The 26,551-nt window shown below is 42.5% G+C and overlaps 3 protein-coding genes across 3 annotated transcripts; 1 reads left to right on the top strand and 2 right to left on the bottom strand.

Annotated features, from left to right (window-relative positions):
- The first annotated feature begins 882 nt into the window (after positions 1 to 882).
- Positions 883 to 8,910, top strand: mier3b (mesoderm induction early response 1, family member 3 b). Its single transcript, XM_079748348.1, has 13 exons — positions 883 to 888; positions 1,660 to 1,684; positions 1,982 to 2,127; positions 2,421 to 2,543; positions 2,661 to 2,784; positions 2,968 to 3,038; positions 3,177 to 3,249; positions 3,559 to 3,707; positions 3,836 to 3,917; positions 4,198 to 4,292; positions 4,400 to 4,527; positions 5,101 to 5,258; positions 5,644 to 8,910. Exons 3-13 carry the CDS (start codon positions 2,029 to 2,031, stop codon positions 6,114 to 6,116), a joined length of 1,575 nt encoding a protein of 524 aa, XP_079604474.1. The 5' UTR covers positions 883 to 888; positions 1,660 to 1,684; positions 1,982 to 2,028; the 3' UTR covers positions 6,117 to 8,910.
- An 87-nt stretch (positions 8,911 to 8,997) lies between these two features.
- Positions 8,998 to 11,140, bottom strand: elac1 (elaC ribonuclease Z 1). Its single transcript, XM_079748475.1, has 5 exons — positions 10,926 to 11,140; positions 10,568 to 10,774; positions 10,189 to 10,247; positions 9,824 to 10,034; positions 8,998 to 9,504 (listed from the first exon to the last, which is right to left on the bottom strand). The coding sequence occupies exons 1-5, from the start codon at positions 11,080 to 11,082 to the stop codon at positions 9,032 to 9,034; spliced, it is 1,107 nt and encodes a 368-aa protein (XP_079604601.1). The 5' UTR covers positions 11,083 to 11,140; the 3' UTR covers positions 8,998 to 9,031.
- A 920-nt stretch (positions 11,141 to 12,060) lies between these two features.
- Positions 12,061 to 26,292, bottom strand: me2 (malic enzyme 2, NAD(+)-dependent, mitochondrial). The gene is made up of 15 exons (XM_079749122.1): positions 26,127 to 26,292; positions 22,640 to 22,791; positions 19,483 to 19,616; positions 18,691 to 18,840; positions 18,229 to 18,304; positions 17,950 to 18,111; positions 17,386 to 17,599; positions 17,001 to 17,098; positions 16,265 to 16,378; positions 15,877 to 15,988; positions 14,397 to 14,539; positions 14,099 to 14,198; positions 13,750 to 13,820; positions 13,327 to 13,425; positions 12,061 to 12,988 (listed from the first exon to the last, which is right to left on the bottom strand). The coding sequence occupies exons 2-15, from the start codon at positions 22,751 to 22,753 to the stop codon at positions 12,827 to 12,829; spliced, it is 1,749 nt and encodes a 582-aa protein (XP_079605248.1). The 5' UTR covers positions 22,754 to 22,791; positions 26,127 to 26,292; the 3' UTR covers positions 12,061 to 12,826.
- Between the last annotated feature and the right edge of the window lie 259 nt (positions 26,293 to 26,551).

Below are 26,551 nucleotides of genomic sequence, written 5' to 3' on the forward strand. Positions count from 1 at the left end.
TTTTCTATTCGGCAAAACTCTTCCGGCTGATCCTTACTTGTCCAAATAACTCAATTAAAAAGAGGGAAAGGGATATTTCCAGTTTAATTTCTTACCCTTATTAGTTTATACATAAACATACAAACCGTATTTATTGGCATCTAAAATATTTTAGGTATTACTGAAATACAATAGGCCTACTGTAACCAATGCCTTTTATTATTAATAATAGTGAGTGTTGCAGAAGTAGGCAGGACGAGGGGTAGTGTGGGTGATATATTGATTACATTGTTATTCGTACAACTTAGTATTGTACTTGTATAACAATTTCCAAGTAAATTGGAAGGTGTAATACAGGGGCGTTGTTTGCCCCCTATTGGTCATTCTCTTGGGGTGTTTTAAAAATGAGGCATATTCTGACATTTTAAAGGTAGGTACCTTTTAAGTCCTTGCACAGTGGTTCTGAAATTGCTGAACAAATCCAATTTGTTTGATTAAATAGATTACGAGACGATACATTATTCTAAAGCAAGCATGACGAAAAGCTGTAAAGCATATTAAGAAGACATGATGATCATGTTTATGTTATGTATGAATGAATTTGCAATTAACAAAGCAACTTGTGCTGAAACAAGACGTGCTAGTTTACATAAATGAAATACATTTGCTATAGCCTACAGACTACTTGTTTCATGACAATCGGTCAAAAATATGTTAGAACATAAGAAAATACAAAATTATTATAGGTTAGATCTATGCATTTACAATTTGAAAGGCCTCACAGCTCATAATGTTACCTGGAGCTGTGATTGGCTGAGAGTGGTACCTGGAGCTGTGATTGGCTGAGAGCCGTTATCCGGGTACTGGGCTGGAACGAGCCCATTAGCTAAAGGTACCAATATGGCGGAGGTAAGAGGGAAAACAGGGGAGAAGCAGTGTATTTTAAATCGATATTTTTTAAATTTACATGTTAGATTTTGGACTTGTATTGCATCGACTGGATGATTAATGTATTTTTCTTGCTATATAGAATATTTTGTATAAAAATGGTGGTGTTTGTGGGTCTAAAATACGATTGAATATATAGATTGATCCACTACTACCAGGCCGCTGCGCCTCCGCTCTCAGCTGGTACAGCGACCGTGGAAATTGATACGTCAATTTAATGTTAGCCCGCTGGTAAAGACAGTATTGTCGTGTTTCTAATGAATGGAATTGTGTATTTTTCTGTCTGGTTTAAACGTATCAAAATATAATTCTAAACCTTGAATAACACAACCGATCAAAGAAGCGCGTAAAATACATTTAGTGTTTACATTTTTCGAGGCATAGCGCTACTATGGACATATTAGCCTGATCGCTAGCTTATGGTTGGAAACCGAATCTTAATAATTTGTATATTTAGTCGAACATCTACATGCTGTCGCAACAATCACTTTTAACCGTGTCGCAGCTTTTATTGCAATGTTAAGCCCGGTGTGTATCTAGCGGTATGGCTAACGATGGCTACCTATTCCAGGTAACGTTAGCGGTAAAATCATTTTTTCAGTGTCGAGCTATGGTCCCTAAACGTAATACGAACCACTAACTATACCTATATGCTATGCCGAATGCTCTGAAAGCACTATGTCCAATGTTATAAACTCAAGTCCTAACTGTGCTATGGCTCCTTTTCTGTAGGCTTCCTTTGGGAGTTCGAGTCCAGGTAAGAAACGTTTTGAAAATGGAGCCAAACGGCACGGGTTCGGACTGTACTGCTAAAAAATAGTCTTTCACCCTTGTAGGTTTATGGGGTTTGCATGAAACTCTGCCTACACAAGTGATCATGCTACGCTCCAACATGTATTCAATTTAGTCCTAAATTAACACTTTGCAAACCCTGGATTTATGTTGGCACTAGTAATTATAATATAATATATTATAATATCAGACAATTGTGACCTGTAAAGTAGAGATGACTATTTGTGAAGAGAAATAAGATGGCTATGATTTGTCCCCTCAGTTGGCTCTTTATCATCAGAAGACCATGACTTTGACCCTACGGCAGAGATGTTAGTTCATGAGTACGATGATGAGAGGACCTTAGAGGAAGAAGAGTCGCTGGAAGGAGAGCGGAACTTCAATTCTGAAATTGCAGATTTGGAAAAGGTATGAATGCAAAAATAATGACGTGACTAAGAATTGGATGTATGCCTTTTGTGGTGGATCCACATGGATTTGTTTGACTCACAGGGTAAATGATAAACGCTGCCGTGTCTACATGTATGGATAATGGCAACACGCAGCATATCTTGTTCAAGATGACGTCGATCAAAAAGCTAAACATTATGTTTACGAGAAAATAAAGTTGGTGTTTCAGTGCATCTCTTCAATAGCGATTATAACAGTAAATGGAAGCCTTGTTAAATACGTGCTCTGCTTACATTCCCTTGTTTAAACAGGAGGGTAACATGCCTTTGGAGGAGCTGCTGGCCATCTACCGCTATGAGGGGTCAGCAGGCTCCAGTATAGACAGCTCCTCCGGTGACCTGACAGACGAGCTGCCAGATATGACGCTCGATAAGGTAACTGGCTAATACTGTAAAGCAGTTTCACAATCATGTCCAGTCTTGTTCATTAAAACTGCAGCAATAGGTGAAATACTCTAATAATAGATGACTTATGTGTGTTTGTGTGTTCAGGAGGAGATCGCTAAAGACCTGCTGTCGGGTGATTATGAGGAGGAGACCCAGTCTTCAGCCGATGATCTCACTCCTTCAGTCACGTCCCACGAGGCCACAGACTTCTTCCCCAGAACCCTCCGATGTAAGTTAACTAGCGTTTTGGTCCTCAAAGTGAACATTTCAAAATAAGAGTCTAAATATAAGCACCAAGCAAGGTGGCGCTGAGTTGTTTTATTCGGCATGATATTGCTTTCAGTCCAGGAGTTGCTCTATGTGCTCTTCATGAAAGAGTAGCTGTTGACAGGTTGTTTACTGTCCTTCTCAGCGAATGCGATGGACGGCGATAAGGAATCTGAGTGTGATGAAGATGGCCCTAGTCCAGAGGACTCGAGAAAGGTAAACATGATTTCTGCATTTGTAAAAAAGAAGAAATGTTACTCTTGCATAGATATCCTTTGACTTGTCGGATGTAAAGATACTAATCATAATTATACATTCATATTTGTAATGATATAATTATGCTTTTGATTATAGGAAATCATGGTGGGGAGTCAGTATCAAGCTGATGTCCCAGCCTGTATCTGTCACTATGAAGATGGAGAGAAAGGTAATCCGTCACATTGCACTATTAAACCACTGTACTACAACTTGAGCCCATTCCTGTCAAATGTCCCCCTAACCAGTTAAAGTCTAAAACAAAAGATTTGCATCTTCCGAGTTGAAAACAGGCTGTTGAGGAGGAACTAAATGTAAAGGGACAAGGAGGGGAGTATGTTGATGCTTCATCTTTTTAAATGGCCGGTTATCATTATTATTTGTTGGTCCAGAGGGGAGAGGAAGAGTTTTGTTTGGTGCTGGCTTTAAAGAACACACAGGGTGAACAAGGCTGAATCTCATTGCCAAGTTGTCTCAACAGTTTATGAAGACGACGACGAGCTGCTCTGGAGTCCAAACATGTTGGCAGAAAACAAGGTTAGGGCGTTTCTGGTGGACGTCTTGTCACGGATTGCTGACGAAAAGACGGGATGTGACAAACCAGGGCTGTCGGTCCAGGACGACGAGAAGGTCAGCCTCATAGTTTTCACTCATCTTTTAAACCAAAAAAAGTGTATTGCCTTTGACACGACCAATACTCAAATGGCCTGTATAATGCTGTGTGTAATGTTTAATTGTGAATTCTCTTTTCCCTACAGGCGTTATTTGAACTTTTAAACTGCAACTTTAACCCCCACGAAGCACTAGAACGATATTGCAGTCACTTTAAGTCCACAATGGGTAAGCGTTAGAAACATTATTATTGCCTTGAACTTAAGATCCTGTTACAAATCAAATGTTATGTCAATTCACTTGTAAAGATGTATTATGTTTGTTATAAAGCTTTACATTACATGGATACATTAATAAATGGCTCATGGAATACAGAAATAAAATCAAGTTTGTTCATATAGTCTTATCATAGTTAGTGATAGTGTCCTTGGTTAAGTCATTTGTAAATCACACCAATACGCTCAACATATCTGATAAGCTTATATCACATCTCTGTATTTCATTATAGATGAATCCCCTCCCTGGACAGAAGAAGAGTGCCGAAGTTTTGAACACGCTCTACAGATGTACGACAAAAACTTTCACCTCATACAGAAACACAAGGTGACCTTTTGCTCCGTTCCCTGCCCCTGGCATCCCTTAGTGAATTCATCCACACTGTGGGGGATCAACATGTTTTCAAAAATGTTCTTTTGCCCTGGTTTCCCAAGGTGCCGACGCGGACGGTAGCACAGTGTGTGGCGTTCTACTACATGTGGAAGAAGTCGGAGCGGTTTGACTTTTTTGTGCAGCAGAATCGATTCGGGAAGAAAAAGTACAACAGCTATCCTGGTGTAACGTAAGTAACAAAGAGTGAGGAAAGCCTCTCAAAGTTCACGTTTTCAAAGTTAGACTGTTTTTCAAGCTAGAGTGGTGTGACTATCTAGATAAGATTTTTAAAAAAGTATAAATGTTGGTTTAGCAGCCGGTCATTGAATGTTAAGATTGAACTTGAATATTCAGAACCGAACATAACAGAATTAATTAAATGTATATATTTAGATTATTGCCCACATCAGATTATATGGGAGGGTCTGTAGAGCTTATTTGGCCTCCCACAAATTTATGTTGGATGGATTTCGAAGGAGGATACAAAAATCTTATGCTGTTATTTGGCGTTATAGCGCCACCCCAAAGATCTCAACGCCTCGAATATCATCCCAGCACCCACTTTCCTTGCGCCACCAGAAAACACATTGTTCCCCCATGTGGGGCGAAAGCAGAAGGTTTGTGAATTCTTAGCGGTGTCGGAGTCGTATTGCACACTTCTCCTGTTGGAGAACGCATCTCCATCGTACTATCTAAACGGACCCTTTTATTCTTGAAGGCTTGACTCCCAGTGGGCCGGTCCTGACCTGTGTCTGTCTTCCAGGGACCTGATGGACAGGCTGGTGGACGAGGCGGAGGGCCTGGCCGTGGAGAGCTCCTCCTCTGTGGCGTCTGGGGGAGGTGGAGGCGGGGGAAGGATGGAGCAGGCGACTGACCAGCAGCTCAGCCTGCTCAACTCCATCACCGCCAGTGACCTCACCGGTGAGTGGACCCCTCCTCCCTCCCTAGGGGGGGCGACAACACTGGGGCCCCAAGCAGGTTTAGTAAGAGCTAAAGTGGGAGTTAATTTGGTTTGTGAAGATGGGTGGATCGACCAAGATATATTTCGTTTTTGTTCACAATCTAATACTAGGTACATTTTTCAATTCGAATGAACTACTTCAGATATTTTTGTTGGTTTTACTATTCTTCCCCTGTTCGTTGAAAGGACGGATTATACAGTCCCACTCTTTTTTTTTTGAACATGTATAATATTAGAGTCAACCTCATATTAATACAATCGAACTCGCTGTAGATAGATATTATTTAGCTAGCATACCAGCCAGCCCGGCGCCCCTGTGTTGACTCTGAGTCGTGTGCTCTGCAGCCTTGAGCAACAGCGTGGCCACGGTGTGCAGTCCCGCAGAGGGCGGGGGCTGCATGGACGGCTACGGCCTGCCCCCCCTAGAGGGCCTCCACCGGGGGTCCCTGAGCCACGACGAGCCCATGGGCTTCTCGGCCACCGGCGGCGACCCCGGCCGCCTGGACATGCTGGACGCCGGCTTCTACCACTCGGACCACCTGGGCGGGGTGTGCGGGGTCAAGGACTGTGAGCGGCCCTCCAAGAGACTCAAGATGGCGTTGCCCGACTCCTACATCGGCGACGTCTCGGTGGGTAACCTCGGCGTGGACTTTGAGGCGCGGCGCACCACGACGCACCACCGCCGCATCACGGGCGCTAAAATGGCGGTCTCCGTCACAGACTTCGGGAGCTTGGCCGGCAGCGGCGAGCCCAACGGCTTCCTGGGGGCGCACGCGCGGCACCACACACAGCACAGCTCCGCACTGCAGTCAGAGTGATCGTCCTCGGCCGCGCCCCCCCCCCCCTTCCATCCCTTTGAAAAACCAACCTCTCACTTGTACATAAGACTCGACCCACTGGAGACTCGGATTTGTTTAAATTCTATTCTATAAATATATAGACATATATCTATATATATGTAAATGAATATACTTTGTTTGTTCTTTTTGTGTAATATGACATCAGTGATGTCTATCATATAGTACTAAAATCTTGATTTTCTCTCAAGAGTTTATATAGCCATTTATTTTATTTGTGTTTTGGTGGACCTGAGGTGTGTGTGTGTGTGTGTGTGTGTGTGTGTGCGTGCGTGCGTGTGTGTGTTTGTGTGTGAACGTCCATGTACATTGGGCCCCAGAGGCTGCAGTTTGAGGAGCGTTGTGTATCTTCCTCCTTCCCCTCACACATCCACACGTAATCCTGCCATTGTATTCAGCTGCCAAAAACAGCCTATGTTTCAGCCTATATTAATCGTTTTCAGTTGCATACGCTTAATCGTTTTTTGTGTTTTTATTTTTTTGAGGCGGTACATTAGTTAATTCAGTGTTTTGGTTTACAGTGTCTTTGATTGAAGCCCGGTTGGATTCATTTGTGTTGTTTGGTTTGTTTTTACCTTTCACGGTTAGCCTGGCTTTAAGTGAAAGGCATCCTTAACTTAGCACGGAGACCTAGACGGTCACAGGAAGAAGCACTTAAGTTGCTATGGTCTCCTGTCTGAGCGGTCTGTTACTTTTTACTCTTTTTACTCTCCTGTGGAAGCTTGTTTCACAGTTTGTCATTTCAGTTTAACAATCCAAAGTTGCCAAAAGGAATCGTGTCCTGGGAATCCCGTTTTACCTTTTATGCTCTCCTTCGATTGATCTTTGATTTATTTAAGAAATGTATTAATTCCATATATTCACTAACCTGGGTGGCTGTACAGCACTTGTTTACAGTAACATTACAGGAATCTTTTTTTATTTTTCAAAGTAAGGTAGCAATCATAACACTTCTAAAGCATAACAGCGGCAATATGAAAATAGAAGTTACCAGAAAGCATTATGGTCGTCCCAGTTAATATTTCTAGCTTTAATTTGATGGAAAAAAGTAGGCGCAATGGTAATCCAAAGTCAATTAATTTTATTTTTTTATCATTGACAGTTCTAATAATAATCTATTTTCTTTTGTAAGTAGCGCCAGTTATAAACCACTTTGGCAGTTTGCATTTACCTGCTATCAGTATTATTTCTTCATTATAAGCCACTCTTGGGTTTTTGAATCTCTGCACTGTTAGAGAGTATGCTTTTGCATTGTTTGTTTTTTTAGTTTTGTGTCCAGTCGGCATCTTGTAGCAGAAATGAAGCTATTTTCTCATAGACTGAATCAAGCAGTTGTAAGGTGAAGTCGTTTTGTCAGTTGAATGGATGCAGTAGTAGTGTTAATTTATCTATGCATTGTGATATAAGTAGTTTGTTTCAGGGGTACATTGTGCTGAATGTTTCATGTCCATAAATCTGCAGTTTAATCCACAGTTTTGTGTGTACAGACAGGATTCTTGCCTATATGAACCATCATTAGTTTGTGGAATCAGAATTAGTAAAACTTAATGTCCAGCATCATAGGAGACATTCACTTCTGTGTTTCTTGTAAATTGATTAGCAAATAGCCTTTAAAGTCTATTACCTGACCTCTTAACACTTGTGAATCAGTGCTGAAAAACAAAGCTTGTAATTTCATTATTTTGTCAAAAGGCAATAATTTGTAGATATGTACAGATCTATTTTGTCTCTCCCCAATTTAACAGTTTTGTTTTTTGGATTTATTTTAGATCTTCCATTTTAGAAAGAATTTACACCCAGATACCAAGAGACCGCTTAACCACGCATGACCGCTGTCTTCTCTTCCTAATTCTGAAGTAACTGCTTCATTGATTATCATTGGTATTATTACTCAATGTTGCATTTTCTTTGCGTTAAACTTTTAAATCATGTGTAAAAGACTCATCTTCCCTTTTTACAACGAAAAGAAAAAACAGTAAAGTGTCTCAGTTTAGCCTCGATGGTATAGGGATGGCTGTAGCCGCTGTCTGAAGAGCTAGTTTCTCTTTGAAAAATGCAATGTGCAGTAAAATGCAGTAGATCCTCTCGGCTCTTCTAGCGTTAGCAGTGCAGTGATAATTTATTTTGCCTGTCCTTTTTGTACAAATACTCAGACAAACTGTCCGAATGTAAAGGCCATTGACTTAAAAGTAGGCTATTTTTTTTTTTTACCACCCATCTCGAAAAATGTGACCTTTTATTGATAACTGGTATCGGAATTGTGTGTGTACGCAAGCACTAACATTTTTTTTTGTTTGGAGTTAAACAAGGAAAAAGGTATAGCAGTTGTGGTTTTAAGAATACATTTAAGTCCTTTGGTGATAAAGAAAAATACCTTTTTTGTGAATAAAAACTACAAAACTTATAATGTATATCCAGAAATATAGACAATCAAAACATTCACTATCAGAAAATGTTCAAAAATCTATCTATTGTTTATAAAAAATTGTACATAGACATGTTTTTTTTCTTTTGTTAAACATTATTTTGTATTTTCTGTTGTACTTTAATAACTTGTGTACAGATCCAGAAATAAAGCTCTGGAAAAGGTTCTGTTCTTGCTTTACTCATTAAACCGCTGCAATGAAGAGCTATATCTGCACAGAAACTGACATGACAAATATTACAATGATTGTTCATAACCGCCACAGAATCATGCTATGATGCTGTGGGTTTCAATTTTCAATGTCAGGCAATCTGTTAATGGGGTACCTTAGGGATAACCTTTTTATAGGGAGATTACAAGTATATTGTAATTGGTTTGTCTACATAAATTAACTTCTGAAAAGGGCGGCCTTTTAACAATTTTGAATCATATATGCATAATATTAAAAAAACTACCTTTTTAGGGGTATTGCCAGAGTAAGGAAGTCCTCAGCCAGAGTAACATCTACTCCGCTACCTTGGAGGGCATCTTCAGCCTGTCTTTTGAGCAGGAGAATGTCATCGTCATCCCCTTCCTTCTGCAGGGCACAAGGCTTGTACCTTTGACTGAAATGATACAAAACCAGCTTTTGCGCAACGCAAGCCAAGGCTACTGCGGCAGCCATCTTTGGGGTGCTGTGGCCGTGTTCCACAGCTTTTTCCTGCTGCTCATCTGCAAGCGTGGCTTCGTGCACTAAAATGTCTGCTCCGTGGCATGCCTTCAGCGGTCCATCTCCAACAATGGCACTGCAGTCCCCTAAGATACAGATTTTCCTCCCTGGAATAGCTTCTTCCATGACTTCCCCAGACAGTAGCACACGGCCGTTCTCCAGGGTCACAGGTTCCCCAGCCTTCAGACGGCCGTACTGGGGTCCGGGGTTGAGGCCTAGAGCGTAAAGGATTATTCACGTTACAAGCAGCGCTGCACAGACCGTGTCACTGCTAGTTATGTGATAATTTTGGTCCACTGTACCGCTAGGTTCTGAAAAATCATAATTTTTTGTGTCACCATTAACAGATCCAAATCCAGGCCCTGCTGGGTTTGGATGGTATGTGTATGTGAAATTCTCTTCAAATATTGATGCACTGTTGTTATTGAGATTAATAAGCAATGCACTTAGCCAAGCAAACATCAACTTGTCCCTCACATTAGAATAACAATTGATAGAAAATGCATTAAACGTTATTAAAAAAAGCTGCTTTACCTAACTCTTTCAAAAGCTCTGTGTTGAGTCTGCCAGGTCGGTCATGCTCCTGAACGCAGAAGCCAAAGGAGGGTACGCGGTGGAACAACCTGAAGGCCTTCACCACAAACCTCTTGTCTTGAAAAAGCATGTAGCAGTCAGTGGACGCGTCCAGGGAGACGCGCCTCCCCAGCTGCTCTTGAGGATGCAGCGCACCAGACTCTGAAGTCATCTTCAAAGACGAGAAACATCGAGGAAAAACTCAGAAGCAGGTGGCATGCTAGTTTATTATGGGATGACGTGCATCTCAATTCACTTTAAGTCTTGGTTTGTGTTGTTTACAGGTTGCACATTGTAACATTTATATTTCAAAATGTGACACAAACCTCAAAGCTCAGCTGACCTTCTGGTGGACTCTGGTCAGGCAGAGTTTCAAGCTCATGAACTACATTGAAAGAAAGTATCACAGTAAGCATACACCTTAATCAGATCAACATAACGTTAAATATAAAATACATTAGAGATAGTAGTAGTTTGATATTGTTAATAATAGGCTTAATATGATTTTTCGGGAAAAGCATAAGATTCCGTGTTTAAGGGTAGATAAGCCTACATGATTTGTTTTGTGAAGATCTGCTTCAAGGGACTATTGAACAAAATTAAAGTTTACTGACATTTACTTCTACTTCTGCAGTATTTTCAGTATTAGACGGGCACGGGCAAGTTTATAGATGCAACGAGTGTGTATTGATATTTGGTACCTGCCTGCATAAGGGAAGATGAGTTGTGAGCCCGTGAGACCCAGAGTCACCCTGAGGTACTTCCTGAGGCCCGTGGGGCCATAGATATCCAAGCAGGGCAGAGACTGAGTGGGGTTAGGGTTTGTCTGTAGGCTCACGGTGCACAGGAGACCGGGTAAACCGAATAGGTGGTCCCCGTGCAGATGTGAGATGAAAACTTTGGTGATGCGACCTGGAGAAGTACAACGTTGCATTGTTAGTGTACACATGGTTCAGTGATCAATCAGCGAGTAACTTTCGGGACTTGGAGTACTAGCGACATGATCAAATTGATCAAACAGAAATTGCAAGATTTCTTGAACTAAAGTACTAACGTTACTCACTTGCTCTTAGTTGACTTTTCATGAGTTGGGTTTGAGTTCCTTCACCACAGTCAAACAGCCAACACTCTCCTTCCGTCCTGAGAACCAGCGCCGAAGCACCGCGATGGGGGGACGGATATGCAGATCCAGTCCCCAAGAAAGTCAGATCCATTGTCATGGTTTCCAGAAATTATATACAAATACAATCTGACATTTTCATCAACCAGCAACAACGTGGTTGCTGTAGTAGATAACCAATCACGTTGCTGTGACGTAATCTACAGGCGACGTGCAGACAGACCGATGCGGGGCGACGCGACGTCATCCCACCCACGCGTCATATCTTCTATAATAGGTCCAGGCGTCATACACGGTGAAAATTGATTGAAGTTGTAACGACTGTTGGCATGACTTTGCTCAGTTTAAACGTTGTGTATTGGTAAACCAGCTCTAGACAAGGGCTTGCCTTCCATATAGTGAGTGGCAATACTGTATGTGCTTCTCATAATTAAAAGCAAAAGGATAGTACGTGATAGGCATCAAGGAAATAAAGGCATGCAAACTTGAAACTGATCCAACTAAGTTCTGACTGGTTTTTATCGGATAAAAAAACCCTGCGCTGAAGAACTTTTATGTTCCCAACCGGCTGTTTCCCCGAGTGCACATGAACGGTCGCTGTCGGGAACACGCGTAAGCGGGAGCGTCATCACTGGCGAGCCGGGAATATTGCATTGATATGCAAATACACTCCATATACAAAAGCTAATGAGACGATTAACTAAGATATAAGCTTAACTATTAGCAAATACATCTTAGTGAACCTTCAAGTTTTCATATTCAGAACATAAATGTCATCCATAACGTTTAAAATACATTTTATTTTTAGTTTGTGGATTTTCCACTTGGATAGTGTATGCATGTTTGTGTATATACATCTATATATATTTCCATTTAGCTGCATTCACACTCCGCAACCTACTCAAGGAGTGTTTGTAACACATATAGTTGAACATTATGAACAAGGAGGGATTACATAATAAACACACAAGAATACCAAAACAAGTTGACGTTCAAGAAGATTTCGTCAATTCATTTCAAGCGTCCATTATCTGTCCCTGAAAATAGTTTTCATATTCAGAACATAAATGTCATCCAAAACGTTTAAAATACATTTTTATTATACTTTATGCGTTATCCATTTAGCTGCACTCTTTACCAGAACCTACACAAGGAGTGTTTGTAACACATATAGTTGAACATTATGAATAAAGGAGAGATTACATAACTAACATAGAACAATGCTAAAACAAGGGTTGACATTCAAGACAAAAAAAACAACACTGTAGAACAACATTCGGAGAAACAACAATAAAACAATGCATTGTACTGAAATCCCTTTTGCAGCAAGGAGGGGATGTTGGCTTTTCATTTGGAGTTATCTCAACGGAGTGTCTATTTGTTCATTATTTGTCCCTGAAAATAGTGTCCCCCCCCCACAAACAAAAAGGTCAATTTTATCTCTGGGTCCCGAATATCCTCAAACAAATCCTTTTACACTCTTTCTCTGCCAATAGCAACTCCTCGCCCCCAGCGGAGTTTCTCATCTGGACCATCAAAAACTAACTGTGGTCGGATCAAAGCATTGGTTCCATGGGGCTTAATCTTTTTCAAAAAATATATAACGTTTTCCAAAACCTAATGAGCTTGCCAATCTAAAACAAATCTATAATAGTAAAATATCTAATGTTCAAAGATGGCAATTGAGAAGGTTATGTCAAATAACGTCAACTGCCTTTTGATTCCCACTGTGATCCAGGATCTGAGGTGAAAGGAGAGCAGAGCAGGGCGAGTGTGTGAGGACGTGTGAGGACGTGTGAGGGCGTGATGGGCCGCGCTCAGGGTCGTGTGTTGGCCTCTTCCGTTCAGTCCTTCTTGGGGTTGAAGTCGACGCCCTCCCACTCGTAGATGTCGGGCAGGAAGGAGTCGTAGTTTGTGTCCCAGACGGTGGCTCGTACGAAGGCTTCCTTGTCCACGGGTTCGGGGTAGCGGAACGCCATGCCGTTAGCGTACACATACTCCACCACCTGTAGGCCAGAGATGAGCCGTCACCATCAGACAGGAGAACAGGGGTTAAGGTGTTCTACTCCCAGCCCAAAAAGATGCCCTTACCCCAACCACCTGCTCCTTGAATGACATGCATCACTAATTCACTATGAGTCTCTTATGTGAATCTGCTGAACGACTAAATAGTTATAACATAAGCTAAAATTAGCTGCAACAGAGAGGAAAAAGGATACACGTCACACACACACATGCCCTTAACACTATGTGCTAGTCAAAAACTAAACTCTATCCAACTATTGTCCCTATTTACTGGTAGTAATGATAGAATCCAAGAGATTGGGGTCCCAGGAGCGCTTACCTTAACAGCCATCTGGAGAGACACCTCTCTGATTTCGGAGAGAGGTGGGTAGAGTCTCCCCTCCTGCAGCTCGTTATCAGACACCTGCTCTGCCAGGGTCTAAGAGGAAGGTCAAACACAGTGTTGAACCACTCAGCCTTCTGTTAAAACCCTTCAAGATGCCACTACTGGTGTGAAGCCGAGTTGTCCCATAGAAACAGACTTAGATAATACTGAAACCACAGCTGTTACCCACCTCAAATAATAATTGATATAGTATTTTACTTTTTCACATTTAAATAAAATGCTTAAGACACACAAAAATTACATAAAATACTCTAAATTAAAGGTAAAGTACTCTTGGTGTTTCGTGTTATTTTAGTATAAATAAATTAAAAGCAATTGATCAATGGCGGCTCAACAGTTCAGCGAAAACCGTAGTACCTTGGCAGCTTCCAGGAACACTGTATCACTGATATGCCTTACGCCACTCAGAATCACCGCCAGGGCAACTCCTGAAACACATGGATTGAGCCAAAAGATCAGCTAGCCATCACCTGTTTGTATGAATACATTTTTAGTCGGTGACACATTGTGTCTGTATTTACATGCAGCCAATCAATATGTTTTCTAATGGCAGCAAACAGAGAAATTGTATTTACAAAGATAGAGGGACTCCGTTAATCAACAACATAATTTAAGTGATTTGATTTGTACAACATGCTTGTTGTACGAATAAGTGTTCTTCATAAACCGTGCACTTTAAATGGAAAATAACTTTCCCACGCCCCACCTGGGAAGATGTAGGCGTTGTTTCCCTGTCCTGGGATGTACACTCGATCGTTCAGGGTCACCGCCTCAAAGGGACTCCCACTAGCAAACAGACATCTTCCCTACAGAGGGACGCAAACAAGGATTTAATCAATATACACAAGAATGATAATAGTCATGGCTAGTTGGTCAGAAAAAGCACCGAAACACATCCAGGAGTAGGCAGGAATTTTTAGTGCACACCCACTTTACAAACAACTCGGCTAACTTAAAAGTAAAGTCTGCTCCACAAGGAGAAAAGGAGGAGAGGTGAGTCATACGTTGGTGAGCGTGTAGGCGTCCTCCGCAGTGCACTCTGCTTTGGTGGTGGGGTTACTCAGGGCGAAGATGATTGGTCGCTCGTTCAGGGTACCCATGGCTTTGATGACATCATGAGTGAACAGCCGCCCCGCTCCCGACACACCTGGGGGAGGAGGAAGAGGAGGAGGAGGAGGAGGAGGAGGAGGAATACAGGAAGTTTTCTGTTTACATCGCCAACTTCTGCTTTTACAAGAACTGCATGAGTTCAGTTTTATGCCGGCACTAGAGGCTGCAATTAAAGTTTTTGAGTAGTTAAATGTCAGTTAATTGCTTATGGCTAAAAAGGAAAAATCCTTTAACTAGTATTTACTACAATATATGTTGCCTCGGGTTTGCATTTGGGAAAGCATTGCTTTGTTACCATTTATAATTCATGAATAAGATGATCCAAAAGAAAAGATGAAAGAAATTGAGATTATCTCGATCCAGTCCTTGACAGGACTATAGAATTTAAAAGGATCCCTTCCACTATGACAAGTACCATCCATTCAGTGTTCTGGTACGGTGCACGGACACAGAGGATGGGAGTCTGGTACCGATGAGCTGCAGAGAGGATGGGAGTGTGGTACTAATGATGGCCACAGAGAGGAGGGGGAGTGTGGTACTAATGATGGCCACAGAGAGGAGGGGAGTGTGGTACTAATGATGGCCAAAGAGAGGAGGGGAGTGTGGTACTAATGATGGCCACAGAGAGGAGGGGAGTGTGGTAGCTATGTTAGCCAGAGAGGTAGGGAGTGTGGTACCTATTATGGCCAGAGAGGAGGGGAGTGTGGTAGCTATGGTAGCCAGAGAGGATGGGAGTGTGGTACCTATGATTGCCAGAGATAGGGAGTGTGGTATGTATGATGGCCAGAGGATTGGAGTGTGGTACGTATGATGGCCAGAGGATTGGAGTGTGGTACGTATGATGGCCACAGAGGGAGCTGCTGTGGTAGCTATGATGGCCGCAGAGAGGATGGGAGTGTGGTACCTATGATAGTCAGAGAAGGAGGGAGTATAGTAGCTATGATGGCCAGAGAGGTAGCGAGTGTGGTACCTTTGATAGCCAGAGAGGTAGGGAGTGTGGTACCTATGATAGCCAGAGAGGTAGGGAGTGTGGTAGCTATGATGGCCAGAGAGGTAGGGAGTGTGGTAGCTATGATGGCCAGAGAGGTAGGGAGTGTGGTAGCTATGATGGCCAGAGAGGATGGGAGTGTTGTAGCTAAGATAGCCACAGAGAGGTAGGGAGTGTGGTACCTATGATGGCCACAGAGGATGGGAGTGTTGTAGCTAAGATAGCCACAGAGAGGTAGGGAGTGTCGTACCTATGATGGCCACAGAGGATGGGAGTGTTGTAGCTAAGATAGCCACAGAGAGGTAGGGAGTGTGTTACCTATGATGGCCACAGAGGATGGGAGTGTTGTAGCTAAGATAGCCACAGAGAGGTAGGGAGTGTGGTACCTATGATGGCTGTGGGTTGGAGGGTGTTGACAGCATCCAAGAAGTCGTTTACCGTCCCTGGGCTGTCATGGACAAACGCTTCCTGGTTGCCATCGGTCTCCTGAGGTCTGCCCTGGACACGGACACAGACACACAGAGTAGAGTTTCAATAACAACTCAGACAGACCCATTAGTTTAGCATCATTTTGCTTATCCACCATGTATGCCATGATGTAAGCTGATATAAGTTGAAACATAGACAGAAGATTGTGCAGATACACAATCGTATTTCCTTTTAGCTTCCTCAAATCAATTGAATTACGTTTATTTCAGCACACACATATATGTGTCCAGATGTTGATAAGGGACGGTGAAGATAAGGGACTCAAACACCCACACACACACACACCTTTACTAATAATCCATGCTTGTCAAACATCCAGATTTTGTCCCTGGCTTCAGCCTGAGTCAGCCCTTTCTCCATCATCGCCATGACAATCAGGTTAGCGATGCCCAGGGCAGCCTGTGGAGACAAGCGTCGGAAGACAATGATCAAACAACAGCCAAAAGTTGAACATCTAGCAGGTAAAGATATTTGAAAAGGACCAACAATCTGGATTTCATTCTGTATTTCTCTATTAGAGGTTGATTGGAAATGTCCACACCTTGTGAAGATGTTTATCTGCTGTCACCATTTCTAAACCAATAATTGTGCTTGCAACTGTGGTAAACTGCGATCCTAGCAAACACTGGAAGGAGAGGTCCTTCTTTTAACTTCCTTCTCAGGGATTCATCCTACCAGGTTAACCGGCCCTTCCGATTGGCCTCAGGTCATCATAAGCCTTAGGGAGTCATTGCAATCGGCATGTGAGGCTGTGATTGTGATAGGTGCACACTGCCCATATTGTTATCTTCACAAAGCCTGTGTGTGTGCGTGTGCGTGTGTGTGCGTCTCTAGTCTAGAGTATCCAACCCTCCTTGTGACATGTCTTGACACACAGATCACTGTGTGACACTTCCACAATAAATGCACATAATACTTTCAGGATAGCAGCACCTGGCTCATTTGTACATTTATTCAAGAGATGCTATGAATGATTTCTATCCCGATAGCCGTATCGAATCACAGTGTATGTATAGCCTACCTCTCCAGCTCCCAGAAACAGCACCCGGTGCTCTGTGATAGGTTTGCCGATGGCTCTTTGAGCTGCCAATAGACCAGCCAGGGCCACCGCTGCGGTGCCTGTCAGGATAGAGCCAAACGTTCAGCCATTCGTACACATTAGGATTAAACAGCCTCTGCTAATGCAGGGGAAAAGGAAAAGGATATTGACTTTCTCCTTCCCAAGACGAATCTTAGATGGTATTAAAAGTGATTAGAGACATCATCCTGAACAAATGTGTATGCTTGGGGTAGGTTGACACTGTATCAACATTGCATCCCCAACGTTAGTTTTTGTAGTGGGTTTGTCTTGCGGGCCTTCACGTTGGCCACTAGGTGGCGCGGTGTTCAGCAGCAGAGACGCTCACCCTGGATGTCATCGTTGAACGTGCAGTACTTCTCCTTGTATTTCCTCATCAGGCGGAAGGCATTGTGGTTCCCAAAGTCCTCAAACTGGATCAGTGTGTCCTGGCCGTATTTATCCACCACGGCCTCCATGAACTCATCCAGCAGGTCCTCGTAGGCCTGCGTGCGGTCTCTCTTCTGGTACAGGCCCATGTAGAAGGGGTCCCGCAGCAAGGTCTGAAGTAGAAAGGGTTGGATCAAGTCCGGTAAGGGCTGCCCAATAAGACAGTGCTGTGCGGGCTTCCCACTAGCCATGGGAAGATGTGACACGGGCCGCGACGTCGTGTAACGCATTGGTTTGCAATAAAAAAAATGTTTTTCTGATTGTTCTCTTCTGCTCTCTTTACACCTGTTAAATCTCACCTACAGCAACTTTGATAGAGAAACCCCATAAACACATGTTTTGAGCGTAGCGTACAGCTCGTTTTAAAAATAGCAACAGCGGATGATATCATCTCCTCCCCGCTGTGGGTATCAACCTCCCTGCACCGTCCGTAACGGGTACCGTCCCCGGGTACCGTCCCCACCTCGTTGTCCGTGCCCACGTCGATCACCACGGGCAGACACCTCTCAGGCCTGATGCCGGCGCAGGCCGTGTACAGGCACAGCTTGCCCACCGGGATCCCCATACCAAACACCCCCAGGTCCCCCAGGCCCAGGATACGCTCTCCGTCCGTCACCACCACTGCCTACACACACACACACACACACAGGGGAGGGAGGGGATGAGAACACACCAATTACTCCACCATGACAGAAAACAATCAAAAGGAATCAATAATGTGGTCATCTGCTCATGTACTCACGGCGACGTTGGTCTCAGGCCAATTGTCCAGAATGGAGCGGACGTGTCCGCGATCCAGAATGGAGATGAACAAGCCTCTGTTGGAAGAGGCAGCAGTGTTGTTAGCCGTCATGCCTTTATTTGGTTTTCATTTGAGCAGCTTTGATTTTTGATTAAATCCAGTATAAAGAAATCATGACATCATCTCTTTGTGGGGCTTTGTAAACCCCCGGTTACAATCCTGTATGATTTGAGGAAAAGTGGATAAACAGCCAAAATGCATTGTTGCTCTTTAAGGACAGAAATCATAATAATAAATTATTATGTGCAAATGAGCTTACCCCTTATCAAATTACTCTAGTGTAGCCAGCGCTACAACCGATTTCACCTGGCCTTAAATGGATTCCCGGTAACCGGGTTACCCGTCTCCATGGAAACATGCGTGCGTGTTGCCGGTCCTGAAGGGACTCCCCTAGGGTCTTACTTGGGTCTCCTGAAGATGTGTCCGTACTGCGTGCAGGCCAGGCCCACAGTGGGCGTGTACACTATGGGCATGAGCTCCTCTATGTCCTCCATCAGCACTCGGTAGAACAACCTCTCGTTCCTCTCCTGGATGCCCATCAGATAGATGTACCTGCGGACGGCAGCCAAGAAGGGGATCAATGAGTGCAGGTGTCAAACAAAACGGCGGAACGAGGTAGGAGGGGAAAGGCAGAAGACGGGGATCAATGAGTGCAGGTGGGAATCAAAAAGGCAGAACGAGGTAGGAGGGGAAAGGCAGAAGACGGGGATCAATGAGTGCAGGTGTGAAACAAAACGGCGGAACGAGGTAGGAGGGGAAAGGCACAAGTCGGAGGAAAGAACTGAAAAAGGAACGTTTTGAATGAAAATGATTAGAAATACTAAAGGAAGTACCCTCATTTGTGTTCAAATAGACTACCCCTGTTTCATGATTTGTGAAACGGTGACAAAATGTAAAAATGTATCTGCTACAGGGACAACAAAAGCACAAAAAGATGTCTATTTGAGTGTGAGTGTGCGTGTGCGTGCCTGTTGGTCCTGTTCAGTGACATTGTGAGAAAGTCCCCCCTGGGTTATTATGAAGGTTTAGGGTAAAAGTTTGGTTTGACAACTGGACTGGGCTTTTAACGATACACTGATCAACTGGGAACCTGGTTTATGTTTTTGAAGTCCCCTAGACCTGGTGCTTTTGGGCCTTGCTTTTTTTTTGGAATAAAACAACACCCATTCGCGAGGTTTGAAAGCGACGTCTTACTTCTGCAGGGGATCCGACATTTTCTTTAGGTTATTCTGGAAGCGCAAGGCCTGAATGTCCTGGGTCTCCACTTTGGGAGGGAGGAGACCCTGAATGCCCAAAATCTGGCGTTCCTGGAGGGAGAAAGCCATGCCCTGGAGGAGACACACAGAGACGGAGAACGGTTAGGAAAAGAGAAGCGTCCTGTCTGCACTACGATCGACAACAGAAAATAACCTCATTTAAATTTGATTTTTGAACTGCACACAACATTCATCGTTTGTCAGCTAGCATTGTGAACATTAGCTCACTTGCTTTGCTCGCAACTCAAATTGTCCTTGAGTCATAAGGTCATAAATAAGATCTTTAAGCAATGCTGGATGTTTTAAAATAATGCTTATATTTTACTTTACTTGAATATGAACACATTAATAATATGAACAATAATTAATAATTTATCTTTTAACTGCATGTAGTGTGGATAATATAGTAACTCCTGCATTCCAATACCTCACAAAAATGTATGTAAAATAGGGCAAAATAGCCTTATGTTACAAAATATCTATATATTTTATATATGTTTTCAAATAAATCATGGGTTTTATTCAACATAAGAGACCAAAATATATTAATATACATTTTCATGTTTCCTCTATACATTAACGATGACATGCCTAAGGTAGTCTTCACCGTTGACCGGAACCCGGTCAGCAGGCCAATATAGACACATAACCTTTGGGAACCGGGTCACAAGGCCAATATAGACACACTCTATATATTAAGAGAAAATCTGAAGTAGAAGCGTAGCCTGGGACAAGCTGTTTAACCCCGAAGCAGAGCTTGGCAGGGGTGTTAACAGTAAGAAAGGAATTGTTGTATCATACAAAGGGCTAAGAGAAGTGGAAATGTGTGCTATAATACAACGATGAGTATAAAACATGGCAAAGAGAGAGCAAGGAAGATGGCGAAGACATACGATGCAAGCCATATTTAAAGTTCATGCATGTCGTGAGCTTGTGTGTGTGTGTCTGTGTGCTTGCGTGTGTATGTGTATGTGTAAAATGGTACAGGCATGGGTGAAATATGAGCTAGACCAGTCAACACGTGGATGTTATAACAGTCTCGCTTTAACCCACGTGCATTTGTGAGTCTCTGGGCGTGTGTGTGTGCGTGTGTATGTGTGAGTCTCTGTGTGCGTGTGTATCTGTGTGTGTGTGTGTGTGTGTGTGTGTGTGTGTGTGTGTGTGTGTGTGCGTGTGTGTGTGTGTGTGTGTGTGCGCGTGTGTCTGTGTGGGTCTGTGTCTCATTGTATTCTTTATGGGTTAATGTAAAGGGAGAGAGGGGTACAGACTCAGCCTTTGCTGAGTCATGCTGATGCCTCATTTCAATCCATTGCAGCTCAAACTCCAACAACGCCATTCCGTTTGTGTAGTAAGAAGAAACTTAAATGTGAAAAAGCAATCAAAGAACATTTTAAAACCTACAAGATTAAGGACATTGCCCTTTTTCCAAAGAACATAATGATTGCTAACATATAGCAACTACTAAATATGTCAGTTTATAGTATTTGTGTTCTACTGAACAAATCTTATGTTATGGGCCTATTATAGGTTCTGGTCAAAATCATCAAGACTGTGGCAGATTTGTTGTACACAAGACTCTGATATACTAGACAGGATATTGTATTTGGTCAATCTCGTGGCAATCACGAGATGGAGATGTTACACAATAGGAGACTGTCATTGAGAGGCCGGGGCATTAGAGTAACCCAATTCTACGCACTTATATAAATATATTTCTTTTGATGACGTGCTTTGCTGCTGCACTTCACTGACGACTAGACCAAGCAGCGTGCCATGGCACCCTTCTTAAATATCCTTCATCCTTTTTTTAGATAGCCAATTATCATCATTAGTTGATGGCACAAATCAAATCAATCATGCTGCTGTATTCTTTGTTTCTGTAAGGAAACTATAAGCAGAACCAACTGCTCATTGCTACAATTTTTTTCTCTCATTCAAAGAAATGCAAGGTAGAGTTGCTTTCAAAATATGTAACCAGGAGTGCTTGCGTGCGTGTGAGTGTGTGTGGACGAAACTTTTCAACAAAGCCAACTCATTATTCACATGGCTATTGTGCATGTAGCGTCCACAGTGTGTCCACATGAAGCACAACTTCAGCTTCTAATGACACTTTAATCTTCAGGCCATTAATAGGTTTATTCTGTAAACATGATTTTTTTTCACATTAACCAAACCTTAAGTGGATACAGGCTGGAGTGTAATTGGGATCCACTTAGAAATAATAAAGGCTCTAATCGACAAAATGCCTGACTTGACAGCATTAATTTGCATTAATATTTGCAACAGTCCTATTGTTGTTGTTTTTACCCCCCCCAGCACCTCCGCCTTTACTTCAGAAACCTGCATATTAAGATCAGGCCTCTGTTGAAAGGAGTCAAATCCTCCCCAACAAAACCAGACCTGAAGCCTTCAGCTGTGCTGCTATTATTAGCAGTTGGGTAATATTGTCACCTCTAGAGGGACAGAATGCCCTGGGAGTGGCGATAAGGGCACAGAACCGACAGCTCTGATGTAGAGGACCCGATTGGAGCCTTGAAGGGCATTCTAATTATACATTTTAGGGTTTCTATGACAGCCCCTCCCACCCTTGATTTGACTTTTGCATTCCTACAAAACTGTATACTTCTGGAGGCAACCTGTTTACGTTGACTTGTCAGACCACTCCCCTATCTTCAAGTGACCACTCGTGTGGCTCGTGGTTTAAGATGGGGGCGGTCAAGTCATGTGACAATGTGGGACAGTGGGGGAAGTAAGGTTGGTTGCACTACGTCAAAGAGCAGGACAGGCTGGAGCTCGCGCTAATGGTTCAGCACAATAATACTGCAGGGACAACAGGTTAACTAACTTGTTTCGTAATAACTATTGCGTGTATTTGAGTGTTTGTGTGTGTGTTTCTGAGAGTGTGGATGTAAGTGTATGTAGGTGTATGCAAGTATGTGAGTGTGTGTTCTACCACAAGGTTGCCCAGCCCAACCAGCTTTGGTCCCACCTATTCTAATCCTTTTACAAACGAGGGCCCCAATGTTAAATACAGCAAACACAATGCACCTGAACCTATACAACGCCTGATGGAAACCCAGGCCCACTCGGCTTACCTTGTTGGTGCGTGGGTTGAGCATAAGGGGCTTGCCCTTGTCCTTGGTGTGAGCCCATCGACACGCAGAGACACACGGCCGGATGGGCAGCGATGTCCTCAACCTGGACAACATGGCGAACAGTCACCTACAGACAAAGTGGTGGAGATACTCTGAGAGAGAGTGAGAGAGTGAGAGAGCGTGACAAAAAAGCAACACAGAAGGAGAGGTTATAATAAGAATAAGCAGAATAACCTGAAGGCCTCCTTCAGCAAGATGCCTAACCCTGATATGCTTCTAAATTTATTATGTATGAAGTATCGGTAAATCCCTCCAGTTGTTTTGGATAAAAAGATTGGTTGTCATAAGCCTTTTGAGTTGACACATGAAGAAGCACTTATTAACACTTTACTAGGACTAGTTCATAGTGAAATATGAAAAGACCCACTCATTGTAACAATATGCATACTACAATAAAGAGGGAAAACATGGCCGTTGTTGGCCATGGCCAAAGCAAACACGGCCAAAGCATCTACAATGAGTCACATAAAAGAATGCATTCACAGATGGCTTGCATGTGAGGAAAGCAATTGAGAATCTGCTATCTAGAGTCAAAGAGACAAGTAATTTAGAGTTTCTAATCCTGAAAAAACAACGCCCAGAATAGATTGTACTAATCCAGTCTGTAAGGACCCAGTAAAGGCCAGTAGAAAGATGAGAGGCAGAGACAGATGTTTTTCTTGCTTTCAAAGTAACACGCAGAGAGATTCTATTCAAGAGATTTCATTGTAGGCCAGTGTACAGAAGAGTCTGTCTATGGAAAGAGTGTGTGGCTTCCTCCAATATAGTTTCCAGGAATTGGGTAGGAAAAGTGAGGTTGTCAAGCGGTTGTTATTGTTTGTGTGCTCAACAATGGTAAACGATTCGGTTACTTTCTATGGTATCAAAACTGTCTCCCATAATACTACACAAACAAACATTTTCTAAAAACCTTTTTCTGCACCAATGCACCGCAGCAACTACCTTAATTTTGCTCAAGTTCCATGTCAAAACAACTCTTTCTGTTTCTGACTTGAGGTGGCTTATAATGCACTGCATACATATGGTGGTACGTATTTAATATACAACGTATATTTATACACACAACATAATCTTGGCCGACTCATTAATGGTCCTTAATGCTGTGCACAGCAGGGGTAGCCTTGCAAGGCCTTCCTCATTGTAGCCAGCATGTCAGGAGTGAGAACCCTCTGAGCAAAGGGCTTCCGTTTCCTGCAAATACTGTGGTGGGTTGGTAAGAAGCAAAACTAGGCCAATCACAGCAGTCTAAGTTTGTCATGGTAATGTATCAGACCATTCATCAGTTCTGTGTTTTTGCAGGATTCATTCACACACTCATTAAAGCTGTTCATTCAAATAACCTACAATAAACCAGGGCGGCATGGCAAGAAGTTCAGATAGAATGTGTACATTTGGGTTTGAATTAGGCTAGCTTGAGAAGGCTGATAGTGACATATGAGAGGAAATGAAACTGTAGCTATAAGCTACTTGTGTCAGGGAAATAAAGTGTCCAACCCTGAATTTCTGGGAGTGTCTGAGCAGTAACCCAACACATCTGAAAGCCCCAACTAAGGGATGTTTGCTGGGGGACACATTTTACCATTTTATTATTAAGCGAGGGTATAGTAAAAATGTCTCCATTCAATAGTCTTAGTACAATAACAATGAGGCTTTTATATAACAAGCTTTTTATTTCTTAACTTTAGAATCTTCTGTATGATATCTATAATCATACCGTGTAAATAACATTCACTTTTTGTAGCAGTGGCAGCCATATTGAGACCTAACCACACTGCTTCTGTGGATACAGATTTGGGTAATGATGAAACACTACTTAAAACAACAACAGACACGCAGTCAACATTCCTATTTAAGCACTACATCATTCATCAAAGGGGCTTCAAAATCCTTCGCCCTTCCAATTATCACCTATACAAGCACTTTCTTACTTTATTGCTGCAATAAAAGTTTAACAAAACCCCAGATTGTAATTGGTAGGTCATATTACTAATGGGGCATCAGTGCAATCATCAACAAAATAATTGTCGTGAAAGTATCTAATTGTCGTGGCTTATTAGTAGCTTCTCAGAACCTGCACATACCTGTAGGCGTTGCTAAATGCTGTCTAGGAGACCATTGCAATTGTAAACACAACAAGTGGCAGGCAGTATGTTGGGGTCTTCATGTTACTTATTGTTTTTATCATAAGTGTAAGTTAGAAAGCCAAAAACACTAACATACATATAAACGCAAATTAAGGCGTACACCCTGGTGACTTCAACCAAGTCATCAATCAACTCTAAAGTCAGACTTAAGGAAGTGTGACTCACTCAAACTGAAAGTTATTGTTTGCTACGGTTCCAGAGGCAATAAACGTTGGTGGCTGCCAAACTCCAAGGCCACTGTTACATTCCAAGCACACAAATATACGTCAACCGTGAATTCAGCCATAAACCTATACATAACTTTCCATATTCAGAACAATAATCAAAATATTTTAACCTCATGGTAATCATATAATTAAAGGTTTCACTAAGGAAATGTGCAAACAGAAGGCCAATCCTTTTTCATTAAGGCCTACATCCTCTGTTAAGCTTACAGAGAGCACATCACTGTTGAGTTTCACATGATTCATGTTTTATAGCCGATAAGCAGAGGGTCATAGTACACAGGTCAGAGCAAAGCTACAGGTTCATAAATAGATATAGGACCAAAAAGTCGTACGGAAAAGGAAGGCAATCAAAACACATAAAATACACTGTATTTCAGATCAATAAGCAGAATGGTTAAATAGAGACAATGATATGTGACACAGTTTAGCCTGGTCTGGCAACTTATTCAATAGCTATCAAAATCAAACCAAAAGGCAAGGTTTTGAATTTTCAATCGAATTAATGGGTAAACTAAAAGCTATACAAACACATGTGGTATACCTTTGTTTCTTTAGTTGCAGGTGTATTCACCACCTGACATCTCAGTTAAATACTTAATTTTTACAAAATAATGGCTTGATGTTTAGAGAACCTCTATAAACAATGCTGTGATGCATGATCGTAGTGAATTCTACCAAGGTAGAGGGTTGTATGCAGGCAGTACTGGAGCGGTGTATGGAACTATAACCGGTAATAGTTCCATACACCGCGACATGCCTACCCGAACAGTAAACGGAGACGCTACAGCGACTACCCAGCAAAGAGCCGCTAGCTTACAGCTAAGGGATCTATATCGTGTACTTCGTTATGTTGCCCTTCAGTTAACATGTACGCATTGTGCAAATTAATAAATAGAAAAAGCTGTATCACAGGTTGGTGACATTGTTCTTCAACGACGATAAGGAGACCCAGTCATTGCCTACGCGGCTGTTGTGTTTAGCAAAGATTTAACGGACTTCAAGAAGCAGATAGTCAAATTAAAGTGTCTCAGCGTAGGTTATAATGAGGTTTCTTACCTCGCTTGAATGATGATATCTTGAAGAAAATCTTCTCTGGGACTTCAATTAGGTCGCAAACGTCAGCTATGCATGGGAGTGCTTTGTGTACGACCGCTTGGTTGGCCCGTCTGGAGACGCGGCAGATGCGACGGTTCGGCTGTGGTACGAAGACCCTGAGCGCGTGTAGGAGAATGTCCCCGTTTGACCAATCGCAGCACGGGACTTCCTTTTCAGCGACTGCCTCCGTTCGCGTCACATGTACAGGAAGTCGGATCACAAATCTAAACCTGAATAACAGGCATCCTTTATTGAAACATGAGAAATAAATTCTCGCTATCATCATATTTGATGTACAATTTTTTATTCCATACATAAAATATACAACTTTTTACTGCACAACCAAGAAAAAGACTACGCATTCTTCGTAGTATGATACTCACAGG

The sequence above is a fragment of the Pollachius pollachius genome (assembly GCF_949987615.1).
Source record: "Pollachius pollachius genome assembly, chromosome: 1".
Taxonomy (NCBI): domain Eukaryota; kingdom Metazoa; phylum Chordata; class Actinopteri; order Gadiformes; family Gadidae; genus Pollachius; species Pollachius pollachius.